The sequence below is a fragment of the Heterodontus francisci genome, chromosome 5 (assembly GCF_036365525.1).
Source record: "Heterodontus francisci isolate sHetFra1 chromosome 5, sHetFra1.hap1, whole genome shotgun sequence".
Classification (NCBI taxonomy): domain Eukaryota; kingdom Metazoa; phylum Chordata; class Chondrichthyes; order Heterodontiformes; family Heterodontidae; genus Heterodontus; species Heterodontus francisci.
In genome coordinates, this window is record NC_090375.1 from 175,748,810 (window position 1) to 175,767,077 (window position 18,268).

At 45.9% G+C, this 18,268-nt stretch overlaps 1 protein-coding gene across 2 annotated transcripts in view; it reads left to right on the top strand.

The window, feature by feature from the left end:
• The window catches only part of grhl2b (grainyhead-like transcription factor 2b), a 212,082-nt gene that overhangs the window by 165,300 nt on the left and 28,514 nt on the right, over nucleotides 1-18,268 (top strand). For both annotated transcript variants that reach the window (XM_068032382.1, XM_068032383.1), the window contains exon 8: nucleotides 1,643-1,737. In XM_068032382.1, coding sequence (XP_067888483.1) covers nucleotides 1,643-1,737 — 95 coding nt within the window. The remainder of the gene's footprint in view (nucleotides 1-1,642; nucleotides 1,738-18,268) is intronic.

The following is an 18,268-nucleotide window of genomic DNA, read 5'->3' on the forward strand; positions in this document are numbered from 1 at the left end:
GGGTTGTATTCCCTGAAATTTAGAAGGTTAAGGGGTGATTTGATCAAGGTTTTCAAGATATTAAGGGGAACAGATAGGGTAGATAGAAACTATTTCAGCTGGTTGGGGAGTCTATTCCAAAGGGCGGTGAATCTTTGGAATTCTCTACCCCAGAAGGCTGTGGAAGCTCAGTCATTAAGCATGTTCAAGACAGAAATCGATAGATTTCTGGAGACTAATGACATCAAGGGATATGGAGATAGCATGGGAAAGTGCCACTGAGGTAGATGATCAGTCATGATCTAATTGATTTGTGGAGCAGGCTTGATGGGCTGAATGACCTACTCCTGTTCCTATGACTAGAAGGCATAGTCTAAAAATTAGAGCCAGATCTTCAGGAGTGAAATTAAGAGACACTTCTACACACCAAGGGTGGTTGAAGTTTGGAATTCTCTTCTGTAAACAGCAATTGATGCTAGCTCAATTGTTAATTTTAATCTGAGATTGATAGATTTTTGTTAACCAAAGGTATTAAGGGATATGGGGCAAAGGCAGGTATATGGAGTTAGGTCTGAGATCAACCATAGTCTCATTTGAATGGTGGAACAGGCTCGAAGGGCTAAATGGTCTACTCCCATTCCTAATACATGGAATGGGCTTTCGGATATAGCAATGGAGGCCAACGCCCTGGAGTCATTTAAGAAACATGATTGGGGTTGGCAATGTATCCTGTTCCTTGAAAATAACCTTCTTCCTCTGTATTTATCTTGTGATCTTGTCACACAGGACTCTTTTTGTCTGGATTTTGGCCTTCAACGTTTGCAGTTCTGTGGGTTTGTATAATATCAGTTAAACACTGCTCTATGCTGTCAGATAGTGGTGGAGGTAAAGTGCAATGAAAAGTAATGTAATTTGCTGTCTCAGATTACTCCCTTACTGAATAAACTGGGATATTGCCATCTAATCTGAAAGGCTCGGAACAAAAGAGAACCTGTCATCATTAAACTTGGGTTCTAAGATCTTGATCCATGCTCATCCATTCAATTACTCCTAATAAAATTATATATTTTGACTTTCCTTATAAATGTTTTCCTTTTCTCTACTGAAGGCACTGACTCCTTGCTGTGGCATGGTTCATTCAATAGGCACTAGTTGCTCTTTGGTACCTTCTCCAAGTAACCATTGGTATATGACATGGACTTTGATTGCCAGGAGGCTGCTTTAAAAAAAAATGTTCTTGAGATGTGTGTGATACTGGCAAAGCTGCATCTCTTGTTGCTCTGAGAAGGTGGTGGGGCCATTTGAGAGGGCATTAAGATAATAGACATTGTGGTACTAGTCCACATGTAGGCCAGACCAGGTAGAGGTGACCGGTTTCTTTCCCCGAAGGATATTACTGCTCCAGTTGGGCTTTTACAACAATCCCATAGCTTTTCATGGTCATTGTTTGTGGAGCTGGCTGTTCTCCAGTGCTAGGTGATCATTCTTTGTCAGCTGGCTATTGATACCAGGGAGACACGTTATCAGATCCTGGCTTCTTTTTAAATGTTCGTCCTGATGTCATCTTTGAGTTACTCTTCTTCCTCCACAAGCTAATGCTTTTACTTCTTGGTGATTTTGTTTTAACGTTGGTTCTTATCTCTCTTCTTTCTAACCCCTGCAGCTGATTACAAAGAGAGCTTCAACACCATTGGAAACATTGAAGAAATTGCCTACAATGCCATCTCCTTCACATGGGATGTGAACGAGGAAGCCAAGGTGAGTTTATTTTTGTAACGAACAGTCTTCGTTGATGCTGTGGCTCAGTTGGTATCACTCTCACATCTGAGTCAGAAGGTTGTAGATTCAAGCCCCACTCCAGGGCCTGAGCTTTAGGGGCCCCTACCGAAGTCAGGAACAGAGTTGGGGGGGGCCCTGAAAAGACCAGCGCCAGGCGGCTTGTCAGTTTCTAACCGCTGTTCCCAGTGCTGGCAATAATCAGGGCAGAACAGAAAACTCACAATCCACCCAATTGAGGTCAATTAAAACTATTTAAAAGCTTGCTAAGAGCTTGTCACAGTTTGAGGCTTAAATTTTTAAAGGGGCACATGGGTAACCCGCACCTTCTGACTAGCTGAAGTCAGGCGGGTAAAGAGTGGAGTGCCCCATGGCATCATCCTGGCCCCATAAGAGGGTCAGTGGGGCAAAGGGGGACTGGGCACATGGTAAGGGGGTGCCCTTGGCACTGCATAGGTGACAGGAAGAGTGGGCACTCAGCATCCGGGCTTTGAACTGGGTCTGCACCCCCCAACATACCCCCAACTGGCATTGCAGGGCAGGAGCAGGGGGCAAGGCTGCCAATGACAATTGGGTGGCTACCTACCAAAAAGGAAGGCTGTAGCTGGCAATGGAGGTACGATTGTCAGATTATGGGCCCAATGGACAACACCCTCAGCAGGAAGGGCAGAACCCCAGACACCAGGAGGGCACGGTAGAGGAAGGAAGGGCAGGAAGGCAATGGAGGCCAAGCCCTCAACACAGGATTGACTGCCGAAGACTGAAATACCTAGAGATGACCCAGTGCCACAGGAGACTGTGACTCTTCAGGCAGATGGTCACAGACATCTGTGACCTCATCGCCAAAGACCTCACATCTCGCAGACCTGGTCGCCCTGCCCTGCCAGTGACTGTCAAACTCTCTGTGGCCTTGAACTTCTTTGCCTCTGCTTCCAAGGATCAGCTGCGGACCTTAGTGAGATCTCAGAATTGTTGCATACTACTGTGTCTCGTTATTCATTGATGTCTTCTTAGCCAGAGCTGGACAGCACAGTCATTTAACAACAAACATGGCCTTGCAGGGACAGAGGGCAGTGGGTTTTGCTGCCATTGCTGTATTTCCCCAGATGCAGGGCGTCATCGATTGTGGCCATCAAGGCACCCAGCAACTGGCCAGTGAGATCCATCAGCAGGAAGGCCTTCCAATCCCTCAACATCCAACTGGTCTGCGCCAACAACAAGAGCTTCTTCTATGTGTGCATTTGCTTTCCTGGCCGCTGCCATGACTCCTTCATCCTCTGCCAGTCCAGGCTGCCTCAGACCTTCACTCCGACCCCCCCAAAGTGTGTGGATGGATCCTAGGGGATAAGGGATATCTCTTGAAGAAATTTCTAGAGACCTCTCTATGAGAGCCTCAGACAGAGGCAATTACACCCAATGCCACCTGCTCATTGAGCCAGCCATTGGGCTTCTGAAGAAGTGGTTCTGGTGCCTGTACCAGTCGGGTTGTGCCCTCCTGCCTCTGTCCTGCAAGAGTCTCTGTCATTGTGGCAGTCTGCTGTGCTCTCCATAACCTGGCCCTCCAGAGAGGACAGTGAGGCTCTGGAAGGAGACAGCATCAGGGGAGAAGAAGGAACTGGAGGTAAGAGATGAAGAGGAATTGAAGGCGGAAGAAGATGACGCTGAACAGAGAGGTGTGCCTGCTGCATGACAAGGTGGCCTCCTCCTGCCACCCTCTGGGAAAACCTCCTTCCTCTCCCTCACTGCCTCCAGCATTTGATCAGGGTCGGCATCGATGAAGCGAGGGTCATTAATGGTTGGCATGGGGTGTCTAAATGAGTCCCACACTTCATCTGACCTACCTCCATTCCTGCCCCCACTGGCTCTAAGCTTCCCCACACAAAATCTTAACTTTAATCAGTTTCTCACCAGAGCCCGGTTTCTGACTCAAAAACAAACCCAGCTCCTGTTTCCCACCTCCGTGGCTAAAAATTCAGCCCCAGGACATGAGCACAAAATTCTAGGCTGATACTCCAGTACAGTACTGAGGGAGTACTGACATGTCAGAAGTGCTATCTTTCGGATGAGACGTTAATCCGAGGGTCTATCTGCCCCCTCAAGTGGGCATAAAAGATCCCATGATGCTATTTCGATGAACAGCAGGGGTGCTATCCCCGGTGTCCTGGCCAATATTTAGCCTTGTTTTCACTATGTTGTCCTGACTGAACCAAGTATTGGTCAATCTGTGTCTGCACATCTACATCTCGCAAGTGAAAGATGAGGTCAAAGGGCTTAACTCAGCCAGAAATGCAGGAGACCCTGTCTCCATGTGTAAATAGAACATAGAACATAGAACAGTACAGCACAGTACAGGCCCTTCGGCCCACGATGTTGTGCCGAACCTTTAACCTACTCTAGGATCAAACTAACTACCTACCCTTCATTCTACTATCATCCATGTACCTATCCAAGAGTCGCTTAAATGCCCCTAATGTACCCCTTCTACTACCACCGCTGGCAGCGCATTCCACGCACCCACCACTCTCTGTGTAAAGAACCTACCTCTGACATCTCCCCAAAACCTTCCTCCAATCACCTTAAAATTATGCCCCCTGGTGATAGCCCTTTCCACCCTGGGAAAAAGTCTCTGGCTATCCACTCTATCTATGCCTCTCATCATCTTGTACCCCTCTATCAAGTCACCTCTCATCCTTCTTCGCTCCAATGAGAAAAGCCCTAGCTCCCTCAATCTTTCTTCATAGGACATGCCCTCCAGTCCAGGCAGCATCCTGGTAAATCTCCTCTGCACCCTCTCTAAAGCTTCCACATCCTTCCTATAATGAGGCGACCAGAAGTGAACACAATATTCCAAGTGTGGTCGAACCAGGGCCTTATAAAGCTGCAGCATATCCTCGCGGCTCTTAAACTCAATCCCCCTGTTAATGAAAGCCAACACACCATACGCCTTCTTAACAACCCTATCAACTTGGGTGGCAACTTTGAGCGATCTATGGACATGGACCCCAAGATCCCTCTGTTCCTCCACACTACCAAGAATCCTGTCTTTAAGCCTGTATTCCGCATTCAAATTCGACCTTCCAAAATGAATCACTTCACACTTTTCCAGGTTGAACTCCATCTGCCACTTCTCAGCCCAGCTCTGCACCCTGTCAATGTCCCGTTGCAACCTACAACAGCCTTCCACACTACCCACAACTCCAGCAACCTTCGTGTCATCGGCAAACTTGCTAACCCAGCCTTCCACTTCCTCATCCAAGTCATTTATAAAAATCACAAAGAGCAGAGGTCCCAGCACAGACCCTTGCGGAACACCACTGGTCACCGAGCTCCATGCTGAATACTTACCATCTACTACAACCCTCTGTCTTCTATGGGCCAGCCAATTTTGTATCCAGACAGCCAAATTTCCCTGAATCCCATGCCTCCTTACTTTCTGAATGAGCCTACCATGGGGAACCTTATCAAACGCCTTGCTAAAATCCATATACACCACATCCACTGCTCTTCCTTCATCAATGGGTTTTATCACATCTTCAAAGAATTCAATAAGGCTTGTGAGGCATGACCTGCCCCTCACAAAGCCATGCTGACTATCTCTAATCAAACCATGCTTTTCCAAATAATCATAAATCCTGTCTCTCAGAATCCTCTCCAATAATTTTCCCACTACTGACGTAAGACTGACTGGTCTATAATTCCCAGGGTTATCCCTATTCTCTTTCTTGAACAAGGGAACAACATTTGCCACCCTCCAATCATCCGGTACTACTCCAGTGGACAGTGAAGACGCAAAGATCTTCGCCAAAGGCGCAGCAATCTCTTCCCTCACTTCCCGTAATATCCTTGGGTATATCCCATCTGGCCCCGGGGACTTATCTGTCCTCATATCATTCAAAATTTCCAGCACATCCTCCCTCTTAACCTCAACCTGTTCGAGCATATCAGCCTGTTCCACGCTGTCCTCACAAATGACCAGGTCCCTCTCACTAGTGAATACTGAAGCAAAGTATTCATTTAGGACCTCCCCTACCTCCTCCGACTCCAGGCACAAGTTCCCTCCACTATCCCTGATCGGCCCTACCCTCACTCTGGCCATCCTCTTGTTCCTCACATAAGTGTAGAATGCCTTGGGATTTTCCTTAATCCTACCCACCAAGACTTTTTCATGTCCCCTTCTAGCTCTCCTAAGTCCATTCTTCAGTTCCTTCCTGGCTACCTTGTAACCCTCTAGAGCCCTGTCTGATCCTTGCTTCCTCAACCTTAAGTAAGCTTCCTTCTTCCTCTTGACTAGCTGTTCCACATCTCTTGTCACCCAAGGTTCTTTCACCCTACCATCCCTTCCCTGCCTCATCGGGACAAACCTATCCAGCAGTCGCAGCAAGTGCTCCCTAAACAACCTCCACATTTCTGTCGTGCATTTCCCTGAGAACATCTGTTCCCAATTTATGCTCCCCAGTTCCTGCCTAATAGCATTGTAATTCCCCCTCCCCCAATTAAATATTTTCCCATCCCGTCTGCTCCTGTCCCTCTCCATGACTATAGTAAAGGTCAGGGAGTTGTGATCACTATCACCGAAATGCTCTCCCACCGAGAGATCTGCCACCTGGCCTGGTTCGTTGCCAAGCACCAAGTCCAACATAGTCTCCCCTCTAGTCAGCCTATCTACATATTGAGTCAGGAAACCTTCCTGGACACACCTGACAAAAACTGCTCCATCCAAACTATTTGCACTAAGGAGGTTCCAATCAATATTAGGGAAGTTGAAGTCACCCATGACAACAACCCTGTTACTTCTGCACCTTTCCAAAATCTGCCTCCCAATCTGTTCCTCCATGTCTCTGTTGCTATTGGGGGGTCTATAGAAAACTCCCAACAAAGTGACTGCTCCTTTCCTGTTTCTGACTTCCACCCATAATGACTCAGTAGACAAACCCTCCTCGACGACCTCCCTTTCTGCAGCTGTGATACTATCCCTGATTAACAATGCCACTTCCCCACCTCTTTTACCTCCCTCCCTATTCCTTTTGAAACATCCAAACCCCGGAACATCCAACATCCATTCCTGCCCCTGTGATATCCACGTCTCCATAATGGCCACAACATCGTAGCTCCAAGTACTGATCCATGCTCTAAGTTCATCACCCTTATTCCTGACACTTCTTGCGTTAAAATAGACACACTTCAACCCATCATACTGGCTGCAACTTTGCCCTGTCAACTGTCTAACCTTCCTCACAGACTCTCTGCACTCGGTATCTGCCTGTTCAACAGCTACCCCATCCACTGATCCGTGGCTCCGGTTCCCTTCCCCTTGCCAAACTAGTTTAAACCCTCCCGAAGAGCTCTAGCAAACCTCCCGCCCAGGATATTGGTGCCCCTCCAGTTCAGATGCAACCCGTCCTTCTTGTACAGGTCCCACCTTCCCCAGAAGGTATCCCAATGATCCACATATCTGAATCCCTCCCTCCTACACCAGTTCTGTAGCCACGTGTTCAGCTGCACTCGCTCCCTGTTTCTAGCCTCACTAGCACGTGGCACCGGTAACAATCCTGAGATTACTATCCTGATCATCCTGCCTTTCAGCTTCCAACCTAACTCCCTATATTCGTTTTTCAGGTCCTCATCCCTTTTCCTAGCTATGTCATTGGTACCGATATGTACCACGACCTCTGGCTGCTCCCCCTCCCCCTTAAGAATCCTGTGGACTCGATCTGAGACATCCCTGACCCTGGCACCCGGGAGGCAACATACCATCCGGGAGTCTCGTTCGCGACCACAGAATCTCCTGTCTGTTCCTCTAACCATTGAATCTCCTATCACTATCGCTCTCCTAGTCTCCCCACTTCCCTTCTGAGCCACTGAGCTAAGCTCAGTGCCAGAGACCTGGCCACTGTGGCTTTCCTCTGGTAGGTCGCTCCCCCCAACCGTATCCAAAACGGTATACGTATTATTGAGGGGAACGGCCACAGGGGATCCCTGCACTGTGCGCCTATTCCCTTTTCCTCCCCTGACGGTCACCCAGCTACTTTTATCCTGTAACTTAGGTGTCACTAAATAGGGCTCCTACTGCACTTCCAGTGAAGTTACAGCAGCTCGAAGGAAATTGTTGTCTCAAATCAATATTTGCATTTTGATCACGTCAGAATAAACTCGATGGGATGTCACTAATCTTGAGCAGAAACGTTAGCTCTCATTGCGCTAGTCTGTTGTCAGGTATTTACTGGCTGTGATTGAGAAGTCCATCGTAAATAGAGAAGGGGGTAAACTTGAAGTAGAGTTGGGGAGTTCTCCCTTTCAAACAGGATTGATTGATTACTGCCTTGTTAATTTTAACATTTGACAAGGAACCAATAAAGGTGGAAAGGAAATGTGATCCCATTCATGATAATGGGAGGGGAGCGACAGGTGGGTGAGGAGAAAAGACTGTCTCGGTTGAAAGACATTGTAAGAAAATCTAAAATTATTTCCTTAAGTGGCATGTAATGTTGTGGTCAGTTTTGGAAATGCATTGTTTAGGAATAATTCATGAAATCTCCTAGTGCTTAGAGTTGTGTATCAATAAGCCTTAGTGTGTGTACACGTGCGTGTATGTCTGTCTGTCTGTCTATGTTAGATCTTTTTGAGGAAAGATAAATGTACTTCAGAATGACCTCCCATTTTTATGCCGTGCAACACCTATGAATGTCTTACCGTGTTCATTTATAGAACAAACACAGTCTGAATTTCCACAAAAAGCTAAGATCTACACTTTCCACGAGGCAAGTGAGTTTAGGAGAGAGTCTGAAGGTTTGAATCAAGGGGTTAAACCCAGCAGACTTTCCACTAGGACTGAATACACAGCTGAAGTGACATGTGTAAGGTCTTTGAAAGCCACAGTTGGTCATGTTCTACTTTCCGATGATCCAGAGTTGTCACATTACTGGCAGTCTTCCCTATTGTCAGCAACTCCCTCCTCTGTGCTGTCTTCCATTTAGTCCATTAAGGGTTGTGTTTTGTTAGTATTGAATAACTGCCATTGACTTGAGCATTCCTCTGGTAAATGGATAGGCAGTGGTCTCTGTATTGACTTTTAACTTTTTGAAGAGGCTTGTGCAAAAAAAATTTGTTAACACCATTGATGGGTATGAGACTGTAGCTGTTCAAAATATAAGCTAACTAAATTATTAATTTATTTAAACAAGACCAGAACAGTTCAATCCAGTTCTTAAAATGTGGCTTAACTTTTAAGCCTACACTCTACCTCTCCAGACAGGTATTGTCTGCATGACCAAGGGTGACAATTAAACTTACTATGACATTTCATGTTGCTAGGATACAGTCATAGTTGAACTGACTTGAAAGGTTACTGCAGGAAGAAAGTTTGTCAGGTAAAGATTATTAACAAACCTGGCTCTTTCAATCAGTCCTTTCAAATATGCGAGTCTTTGACACAGGATGCTGCTGCTCATGTCTAGCAGAAACTGTTGCAATGACTTCGACACATTGGTAAAACGTGGCTGGTGCAAAGATTGCTTCTCTTAATTGGGTTGGGCACAATGGGGCAGTGCTATAAATCTGTAAATATTCTATGACGCTGCATGGATGGATGAATGTTTAAGTCCCGCTTTTCATGGTTACTGTTCTGAGCTGTGCGGAGCAAGTGGTCAGGAAATTGGGTTAATGTTGTAGTCTGGTTGCAAGCAGTGAAGATCTGAAAAGAAAGTCATACCAATGTGGTCTCTGGTGCCTCCTGACAGCAAACAAAAAGGGCGGCAGCTTGGAAATACTCCTGGCTGCAGACTAAGTTTTAAAAACATACAGGATGGCTCAAGATAAACTGAGCCTTGATGTTTGGTTTCTTCATCCTTCTCAGTTGTTTTGCTGTTGGCCGTTTCCACAGTGCTTCCTTCCTGTTAGAGGTCTACACTGAAATCCAAATGCAGCAAGTGCTGTTGTTTTTTTTTCAAAGTTGGAATGTGTGCACAATGAAGCTTATGATGAAGAGTATAGTGTTACTTTACTGTCCTTTCTTTTGACATCTATAAAGTTGACTTTGGGCAAGTTTCTCATGACTATCACAAAGCTATAACCAAACAATATTTTTCAACTCATATTACTCTAGCAAGAAATGTTTTTTTTTAATGGTTACTTTCAATTTTGGTTGACAAATACCTCAATCACTGTAAGGGCTACTGTTAGAGAAACATCAGGGTCCGTGGTTTCCAAACTGAAAGTGCTGCGACAATCAGCAGGCCAGGGAGCATCTATGGGGAAAGGAAAAAGTTAATGATTCAAGACTGCTAACCAGCACTCATTGACCTGAAATGTTTGTTTTTTTTCCTTTTTCTACAGAGGCAGCCTGACATGATGAATGTTTCAACATTTTCAGTTTTTATTTCAGATTTCCAGCATCTGCAATATTTTGCTTTTAGTTTATGGCTTTTAAATCTCCATGCATAAGGAATCTCTTCGCCGAACTTCCAGAAGTCAATTACCCAAAGGAGAAAAAAAATTGCCATCATCGAAGAGAATGTTTTTTCTTCACAAATAGCAACAAATCTAATTGCCTGGAATTTTGGATGGGTGTTCTCCTGATCTCCTGCTGTTTCTCTGGACTTTCCTCTTAGGTTAGGGCAGGAGATCAGAAAAACCCCAGCAGAAATTGTACCTCAATGTGTCAACAAATCCACTCATCTGATGGTCTTGTGACCTCCTGATCCCTATGACTCCATAGCAGACTTTTTGATAGATCTAGTAGAGTCTGAGGACCCCAATTTATGTATATGGGGAGCTTCAGGTAAACATTGTTCTTTGCAGCTTACAAAGCAAGTCCCCTGAAACCAAAACACGTATTTTTTTGAAGACAGAGCCCTGGCTATTAAATTAGCAGTGGTGTCACCTTAAAAGTTTGTTTTAGTAAACTTAAATGGTGAGTATACTTTCCTGGATAGTGCAGGTTTTACGGTCTGTGACAGTATCCTGGAGCTTGATCATGGGTGAAACTTCACTTAGCATTGAGATCCGGGAGCCTGGCACAGGCAAAGCCAGCGTGCCCCCTACAACTAACACCATCGAGGAAAGTGTGTTCTCCTATTTAAAGTTTACACGCGGTATTGTATGCAGCAAGTGTGAACTTTCAGGCAGTTGAGATTGTGAACTTCAAAATGTCCAACAAGTGATGTCAGGTTCCATTTGTAAAAGCCATTAGTACCTAATAACTAGTAAATAAATAGCAACAAAAGTACAGGAGTAGCCATTTAGCTCCTTGAGCCAGTTCCACCGTTTAGTTACACTATGGCGGACCTGTACCTCAACTTCATTTATCCATCTTTGATACATATCCCTTGATACCCTTACCTGCCCACCTCAAAATTTCAATCTACAGCCTTTTGGGGGAGAAAATTCCAGATTTACACTGTCCTTTGTATGAAAACCTGCTTCCTAATTTCACTCCTGAACAGCCTAGCTCTAACCTTAAGATTATTCTCTCCGGTCCTGCATTTCCCCACCAGCAGATAAAGCTTCTTTGTATCTACTCTATCTGAATCCTTATATTATTTATGGAGGACTGTGAGGTCATCCAATTTTGAATCCATTTGCTACTGCTTCGCACATTCATGAGACACCAGCTGTTACCACCACCAATTGTGCCAGAGGGTCAAACTTGAGAGTCGATGGAGGAAGAGGAGGGGGACCAAGAGGAGCATCAGAGGGTTCCGCACCTGGGAGGGGCGCTCGCTGCCATGTAATTGAGGACTGCTTTTCAGACACGTCCTCCACCATCAGACTTCGGTGCACTGTAGCCTTACCTTCCATAACTGAGGATCCATCAGGAAGTCCAGCATCTGCACTCAATCCTTTCACCCCCTTCTCCATGAAGGGGTAATTAAAAAAAAAACACCAATTCAACCACTACATAATTACTATCATCACTCTTTATTTAGAGCAAACACGAATGAAAACATTACACAACCAATAGCCCTTACAAATATTAAAGTTTTCACCCTGGTGTTTACTCTTAGTGATTATCCTATAAGTGCTTTTGCCTAGTCTGATGCTTCTGTGAAGAGCAACCCCAGTGGCAGCAGTACACAAAGTGGATGGCTGCTGAGAATCTGAAGAGGACAGCTCAGATGTCCTCCTAGGATGTCCTTAGGAGGCTGTGGGCTGCGATGGCCTCTCAGACTGAACCATCACAGCATGGGTTCAGCAATTTCGACCGTCTGGCTGATGGGCAGCTGCAAGGGTAGGAGTGGAGTGGCAGGGAAGAGAGGCTAGTAGGTTCCTGCTCCATGGTTCCCACACCACTACCTTGGGGCACCTGTTTAGCCAGCCCAATGATCTGGTGGAGAACCGATCTCTGGGCAGCTGAAACATTCAGCAAACCCCTTTCAACTATGGCAGTGCTGGAGCTTCTATTTCAGCACTTTGCTGTTCCATAGAAGATGATAGTAGTGCAATGTAAGTTGTTTGCGTTTCCATTGCAGCACTTTGTCGTTCCATACAAACTGTTTAGCATCCCATGGAAGCTGCTATGATTGCAATTGAAGCTGTGATTTCAGTGATCAGATGCTGCATGATGCCAGATTCCACAAGTCACTGGATGGAATTAGCCAACCTTTCTACACTAGAGAGAATGGGTTTGGCTCTGCGTCAAGCCACAGGCCAAGCTGGAAGCAGCCTGCTGCATTTCCCCTAATCATGATCCGTAAGCTTTCAGGCTTGCTGTCCATTGCACCAAGCATTTAGTTTGTAAAATTCAACAGCCTTATTCTGAAGCTTGACCCTGTGAGGCCCTCATCTGACTCCGCTGCAGCAGAACTAGTATATGGCTTTGCTCCCCAGAAAGGTGACATGTGAGGTTCCTTCCACCAAGCGTTGATCTACACTAACTTCTAAGTTACGCATGGTGCCGGTCTCTGAGCTGGTGCCTGTGTCAGTGGTCGCGATTGATGCAGTGCCTACTTCGTCGCTGTCCTCCTCTTCCCCTGGGGAGGAGATGAAGGGTTAGAGATGGCTTTTCCAAGTTCTTCTGTAGGGGCAAGGTAGTTCTCACTCCTGGGAGCCTGCAGTGATAAAGCTAAAAGGGTTTGGGTGTAGCGCCTGTGGCCACTAGAAGAAGATGTGTGTGATGATACTCTATGAAGCTTGTGAGTGAGGACAGCTTTGGGGGATTAGGGATCAGGAACAGCTGTGGATATGTAAGGAAGCTGGAGTGGTCACATACATCTACCCCTGCTCTGCCTGTGGTCACTCCCCTCCTGATTATCACCAGCACTACCTACTCAAAGGGAGTGATCTCATGAAGTTGTGCTTTCCCTCCCTGACCCAGGTCCTGCTGGTGCCTGTTATGTGCTATCTTTTCTTGGAAGAGAAAGAGTGGTAAAGATGGTGATGGTGAATGAGTGTATGTTCGCAGGTGTGTTTATGTGTATATGATGTCTCATTTGGTTGAAGTGCTGTGAGATATGTTTGAGGTGTGATTAATGCCTGTGAAGGATGCAATAGTGTGGAATGTGTGAACATCAGTGTATAGTTAGATGGTGGATACAATGTGTTGAGGCTGTGAAGCTGATGGTGATGCAGTTGTAGAGCAGTGTGCTTGTGAGATGGGATCTTACCTTGACCCTTATGTCAGATCATTGTGGCCCTGGAGCCATGTCCTGGGACCAGTGCTCCTGGCTGTGACCACCTCTGTGATCTCCTCCTTCATCAGGCATATTAGTTGCCTCCGTGACCTTCTTCCACCTGTGGGTACCTCTGTATCACCTCCACCAAAAGCTCCACAGCTACATGAGTACCTGTGAGCCTGCCCTCTGTCCCTGAGCCATCCTGATACATGCTGTTGTCGGTCTTGCTACATCGTCAGTGGAAGTACATGCATGGAGGTTACATTTACCGCTTCACAAAAATGCATGCAGTTCTCTGGTTTAGTGCATCCAGGCAGGTTTAAATCATATTACTCAGCAATTGACCCCAAAAATAGCAGGCTAAAACCAGACCCCCTCTATCTCCTAGCTCCCAATCAATTACTAAACTGTCACAAAGTTAACACTAATTCTGCACACTGTCATCTTTGTAATAATCTCTTGTTTAGAACCTTTACAAAATGCCTCCTGTAAATCCCTATAGATGATACCCATAGACACCTCCACCCTTGTTGACCATGATAGTGACCTACTCAAAAAATTCACCTAGATTAATGAGACATGACCTAACCGTAGCAAATCTTTGATCAGATCAAAGTCGTTCAGATGTTCGGTCATTCTATCTCTCAAGATAGATTCCAGTAACTTCCCTACAGTGACATTAAGCTGACAGGTCTCTAGTTTCCTGGTTTCTCTGTGCTTCTAGCCACCAATTACATCCGTCTCCCTGGCAGCTACCTGAGACTGAACAGATTGTTCGCAACCTTGGTCTTATATTTGACCCCGAGGTGAGCTTCCGACTACATATTGGAGCCATCACTAAGACTGCTTATTTCCACCTCCATAGCATCGCCCGACTCAGCCTATCTGCTGCTGAAACCCTTAGCCGTGCCTTTGTTACCTCTGGACTTGACTATTCTAACGCATTCCTGGCCAGCCTACCACATTCTACCCTCCGTAAATTTGAGGTCATCCAAAACTCTGCTACCCATGTCTAACTCACACCAAGTCCTATTCAACCATCACTCCTATGCTCACTGACCTACATTGGCTCCTGGTCACGCAATGCCTCGATTAAAAAATTTTCATTCTTGTTTTCAAATCCCTCCATAACTTTGCTCCTGCAATCTCCTCCAGCCCTACAATTTTATTTATTTATTTTTTATTTAGAGATATCTGTGCTTCTCCAATTCTGGCCTCTTGAGCATTTTAATTGTTCCGTCATTGGTGGCCAAGCCTTCAACTGACAAGGCCGAAGCTCAGGAATTCCCTTTCTAAACCACTCGGCCTCTGTACCTCTCTTTTCTACTTCAAGACGCTTCTTAAAACACACATCTTTGACCAAGCTTTTCTGCCTAAATATCTCCTTATCTGGAAGTTTTGTTTGATAACGCTCCTTTGAAGTGAATTTGAGACATTTTGCTACATTAATGGCATTCTATAAATACATGTTTTATAAAATAAACAATGAAGTGACATTTGCAATTTTATAATCCAAAGAACAATTCCTGAATGTTCTTTGGAAGGTTCTGATTAACGCATCTGCAATTTCCACATCTATTTCTGGGATGGAAACTATCCGGTTCCGGAGCCTTGTTTATCTTAAGTCTTATTATTTTCTCCATTACCATAGTTGTGGGAATGGAAAGGAGGATAGCACTCCTTAGAACAGCTGATTGACTCCTGGCTTCTTCAGGCAGCCACCAATCAAGACATTCTCTGACCAAACCCCCTCCCCATCCCAGCATACAGCACCAACACTGGCCTCCCTTACCACCATGCTTACTCTTGACTGTCAGTGCTGCTGCTCCTACACTCCATCCAAGTCCGTGTTGCCAATAACCTGGCCACTTATCTGAGTCTCAATGCTGCCTCTCTCTGAAGAGACTAGGAAGAACATAAGAGCATCAAAGTGGAAAGTAAAAGAAGGAAGCGGGAGAGAGCCAATAGTGAATAGCCTCACGTAGGGGAGTCCAGGACAAGGGAGTATAACCTTAAAATTTGAGCTGTGCTGTTCAAGAAGAACATCTTCACAAAGGATAGGTGGAAATCTGGAACTCTTTCCCCCAAAAAGCTGTTGAGGTTAGTTCAATTGAAAATTTCATAACTGAGATTGATACATTTTGTGTTAGAACATAGAACATAGAACATACAGCACAGAACAGGCCCTTCGGCCCACAATGTTGTGCCGATCCTTTGTCCTCTGTCAAGGACAATTTAATCTATACCCCATCATTCTCCTTTATCCATATACCTATCCAAAAGCCTTTTGAAAGTCCCTAAAGTTTCTGACTCAACAACTTCCCCGGGCAAGGCATTCCATGCCTCGACCACTCTCTGGGTAAAGAACCTTCCCCTGACATCCCCCTTATATCTCCCACCCTTCACCTTAAATTTATGACCCCTTGTAACGCTTTGCTCCACCCGGGGAAAAAGTTTCTGACTGTCTACCCTATCTATTCCCCTGATCATCTTATAAACCTCTATCATGTCACCCCTCATCCTTCTCCTTTCTAATGAGAAGAGGCCTAGAATGTTCAGCCTTTCCTCGTAAGACTTATTCTCCATTCCAGGCAACATCCTGGTAAATCTCCTCTGCACCCTCTCCAAGGCTTCCACATCCTTCCTAAAATGAGGCGACCAGAACTGCACACAGTACTCCAAATGAGGCCTTACCAAGGTCCTGTACAGCTGCATCATCACCTCACGGCTCTTAAATTCAATCCCTCTGCTAATGAACGCTAACACCCCATATGCCTTCTTCACAGCCCTATCCACTTGAGTTGCAACTTTCAATGATCTATGCACATAGACCCCAAGGTCTCTCTGCTCCTCCACATGCCCAAGAACCCTACCGTTAACCCAGTATTTTGCATTCATGTTTGTCCTTCCAAAATGGACGACCTCACACTTTTCAGGGTTAAACTCCATCTGCCACTTTTCAGCCCAGCACTGCAACCTATCCAAGTCCCTTTGCAGACGACAATAGCCCTCCTCGGTATCCACGACTCCACCAACCTTTGTATCATCTGCAAATTTACTGACCCACCCTTCGACTTCCTCATCCAAGTCGTTAATAAAAATCACAAACAGGAGAGGACCCAGAACTGATCCCTGCGGCACGCCACTGGTAACTGGGCTCCAGGCTGAGTATTTACCATCTAAGACCACTCTCTGCCTTCTATCAGTTAGCCAATTCTTAATCCAACTGGCCACATTCCCCACTATCCCATGCCTCCTGACTTTCTCCATAAGTCTACCATGGGGGACCTTATCAAATGCCTTACTAAAATCCATGTACACCACATCCACTGGTTTACCCTCATCCACTTGCTTGGTCACCTGCTCAAAGAATTCAATCAGGCTTGTGAGGCAAGACCTACCCCTCACAAAACCGTGCTGACTGTCCCGAATCAAGCAGTGTCTTTCCAGATGCTCAGAAATCCTATCCCTCAGCACCTTTTCCATCAACTTGCCTACCACCGAAGTAAGACTAACTGGCCTGTAATTCCCAGGGTTGTTCCTATTCCCTTTCTTGAACAGGGGCACAACATTTGCCACCCTCCAATCACCTGGTACCACCCCCGTCAGCAGAGAAGATGAAAAGATCATTGCCAGCGGCTCTGCAATTTCATCCCTTGCTTCCCATAACATCCTTGGATATACCCCGTCAGGCCCGGGAGACTTGTCTATCTTCAAGTTATTCAAAAACCCCAACACATCTTCCCTCCTAACGAGCACTTCCTCGAGCTTACCAGTCTGTTTCACACCGTCCTCTTCAGTAATACACCCCTTCTCATTCGTAAATACCGAAGAGAAGTACTCATTAAAAACCTCACTTATCTCTTCCGGCTCAACACACAGTCTCCCGCTATTGTCCTTGACCGGACCTATGGTCCCCCTAGTCATCCTCATATTTCTGACATACGCGTAAAAGGCCTTGGGGTTTTCTTTTATCCTACCCGCCAAGCATTTTTCATGCCCTCTCTTAGCTCTCCTAATCCCTTTCTTCAGATCCTTCCTGGCCATCTTGTATCCCTCCAGAGCTATGCCTGTGCCCTTTTTCCTCAACTTGATATACGCATCCTTCTTCTTCCTAACAAGACTCTCAACCTCTCTTGTCAACCACGGTTCCCTCACATGACCATCCCTTCCCTGTCTGACAGGGACATGCTTATCAATGGCCCCTACTATCTGCTCCTTGAAAAAGTTCCACATTTCGACCGTGCCCTTCCCTGCCAGCATATGCTCCCAACTTATGCTCCTCAGTTCCTGCCTGACAGCATCATATCTACCCTTCCCCCAATTGTAAACCTTGCCCTGTTGCACATACCTATCCCTCTCCATTACCACAGTGAATGCTACAGAATTGTGATCACTATCTCCAAAGTGCTCGCCCACCAACAGCTCTATCACTTGCCCTGGTTCATTACCTAGTACCAAATCCAATATTGCCTCCCCTCTGGTCGGGCAGTCTACATACTGAGTCAGAAAAGCTTCCTGGACATACTGCACAATCACTACCCCATCCAAACTATTCGATCTAAAGAGTTGCCAATCAATATTTGGGAAGTTGAAATCCCCCATAATTACTACCCTGTGACTTCTGCTCCTTTCCAAAATCTGTTTCCCAATCTGCTCTTCCACCTCCCTGCTGCTATTGGGGGGCCTATAGAAAACTCCCATCAAGGTGACTGCTCCTTTCCTGTTCCTGACCTCAACCCACAGTGCCTCAGTCGGCAGATCCTCCTCGAAAATTCTTTCAGCAGTTGTTACACTATTTCTAACTAACAATGCCACCCCCCCACCTCTTTTACCACCATTCCTAATCTTATGAAAACATCTATAACCAGGTACCTCCAAAAACCATTCCTCCCCCTCACCTA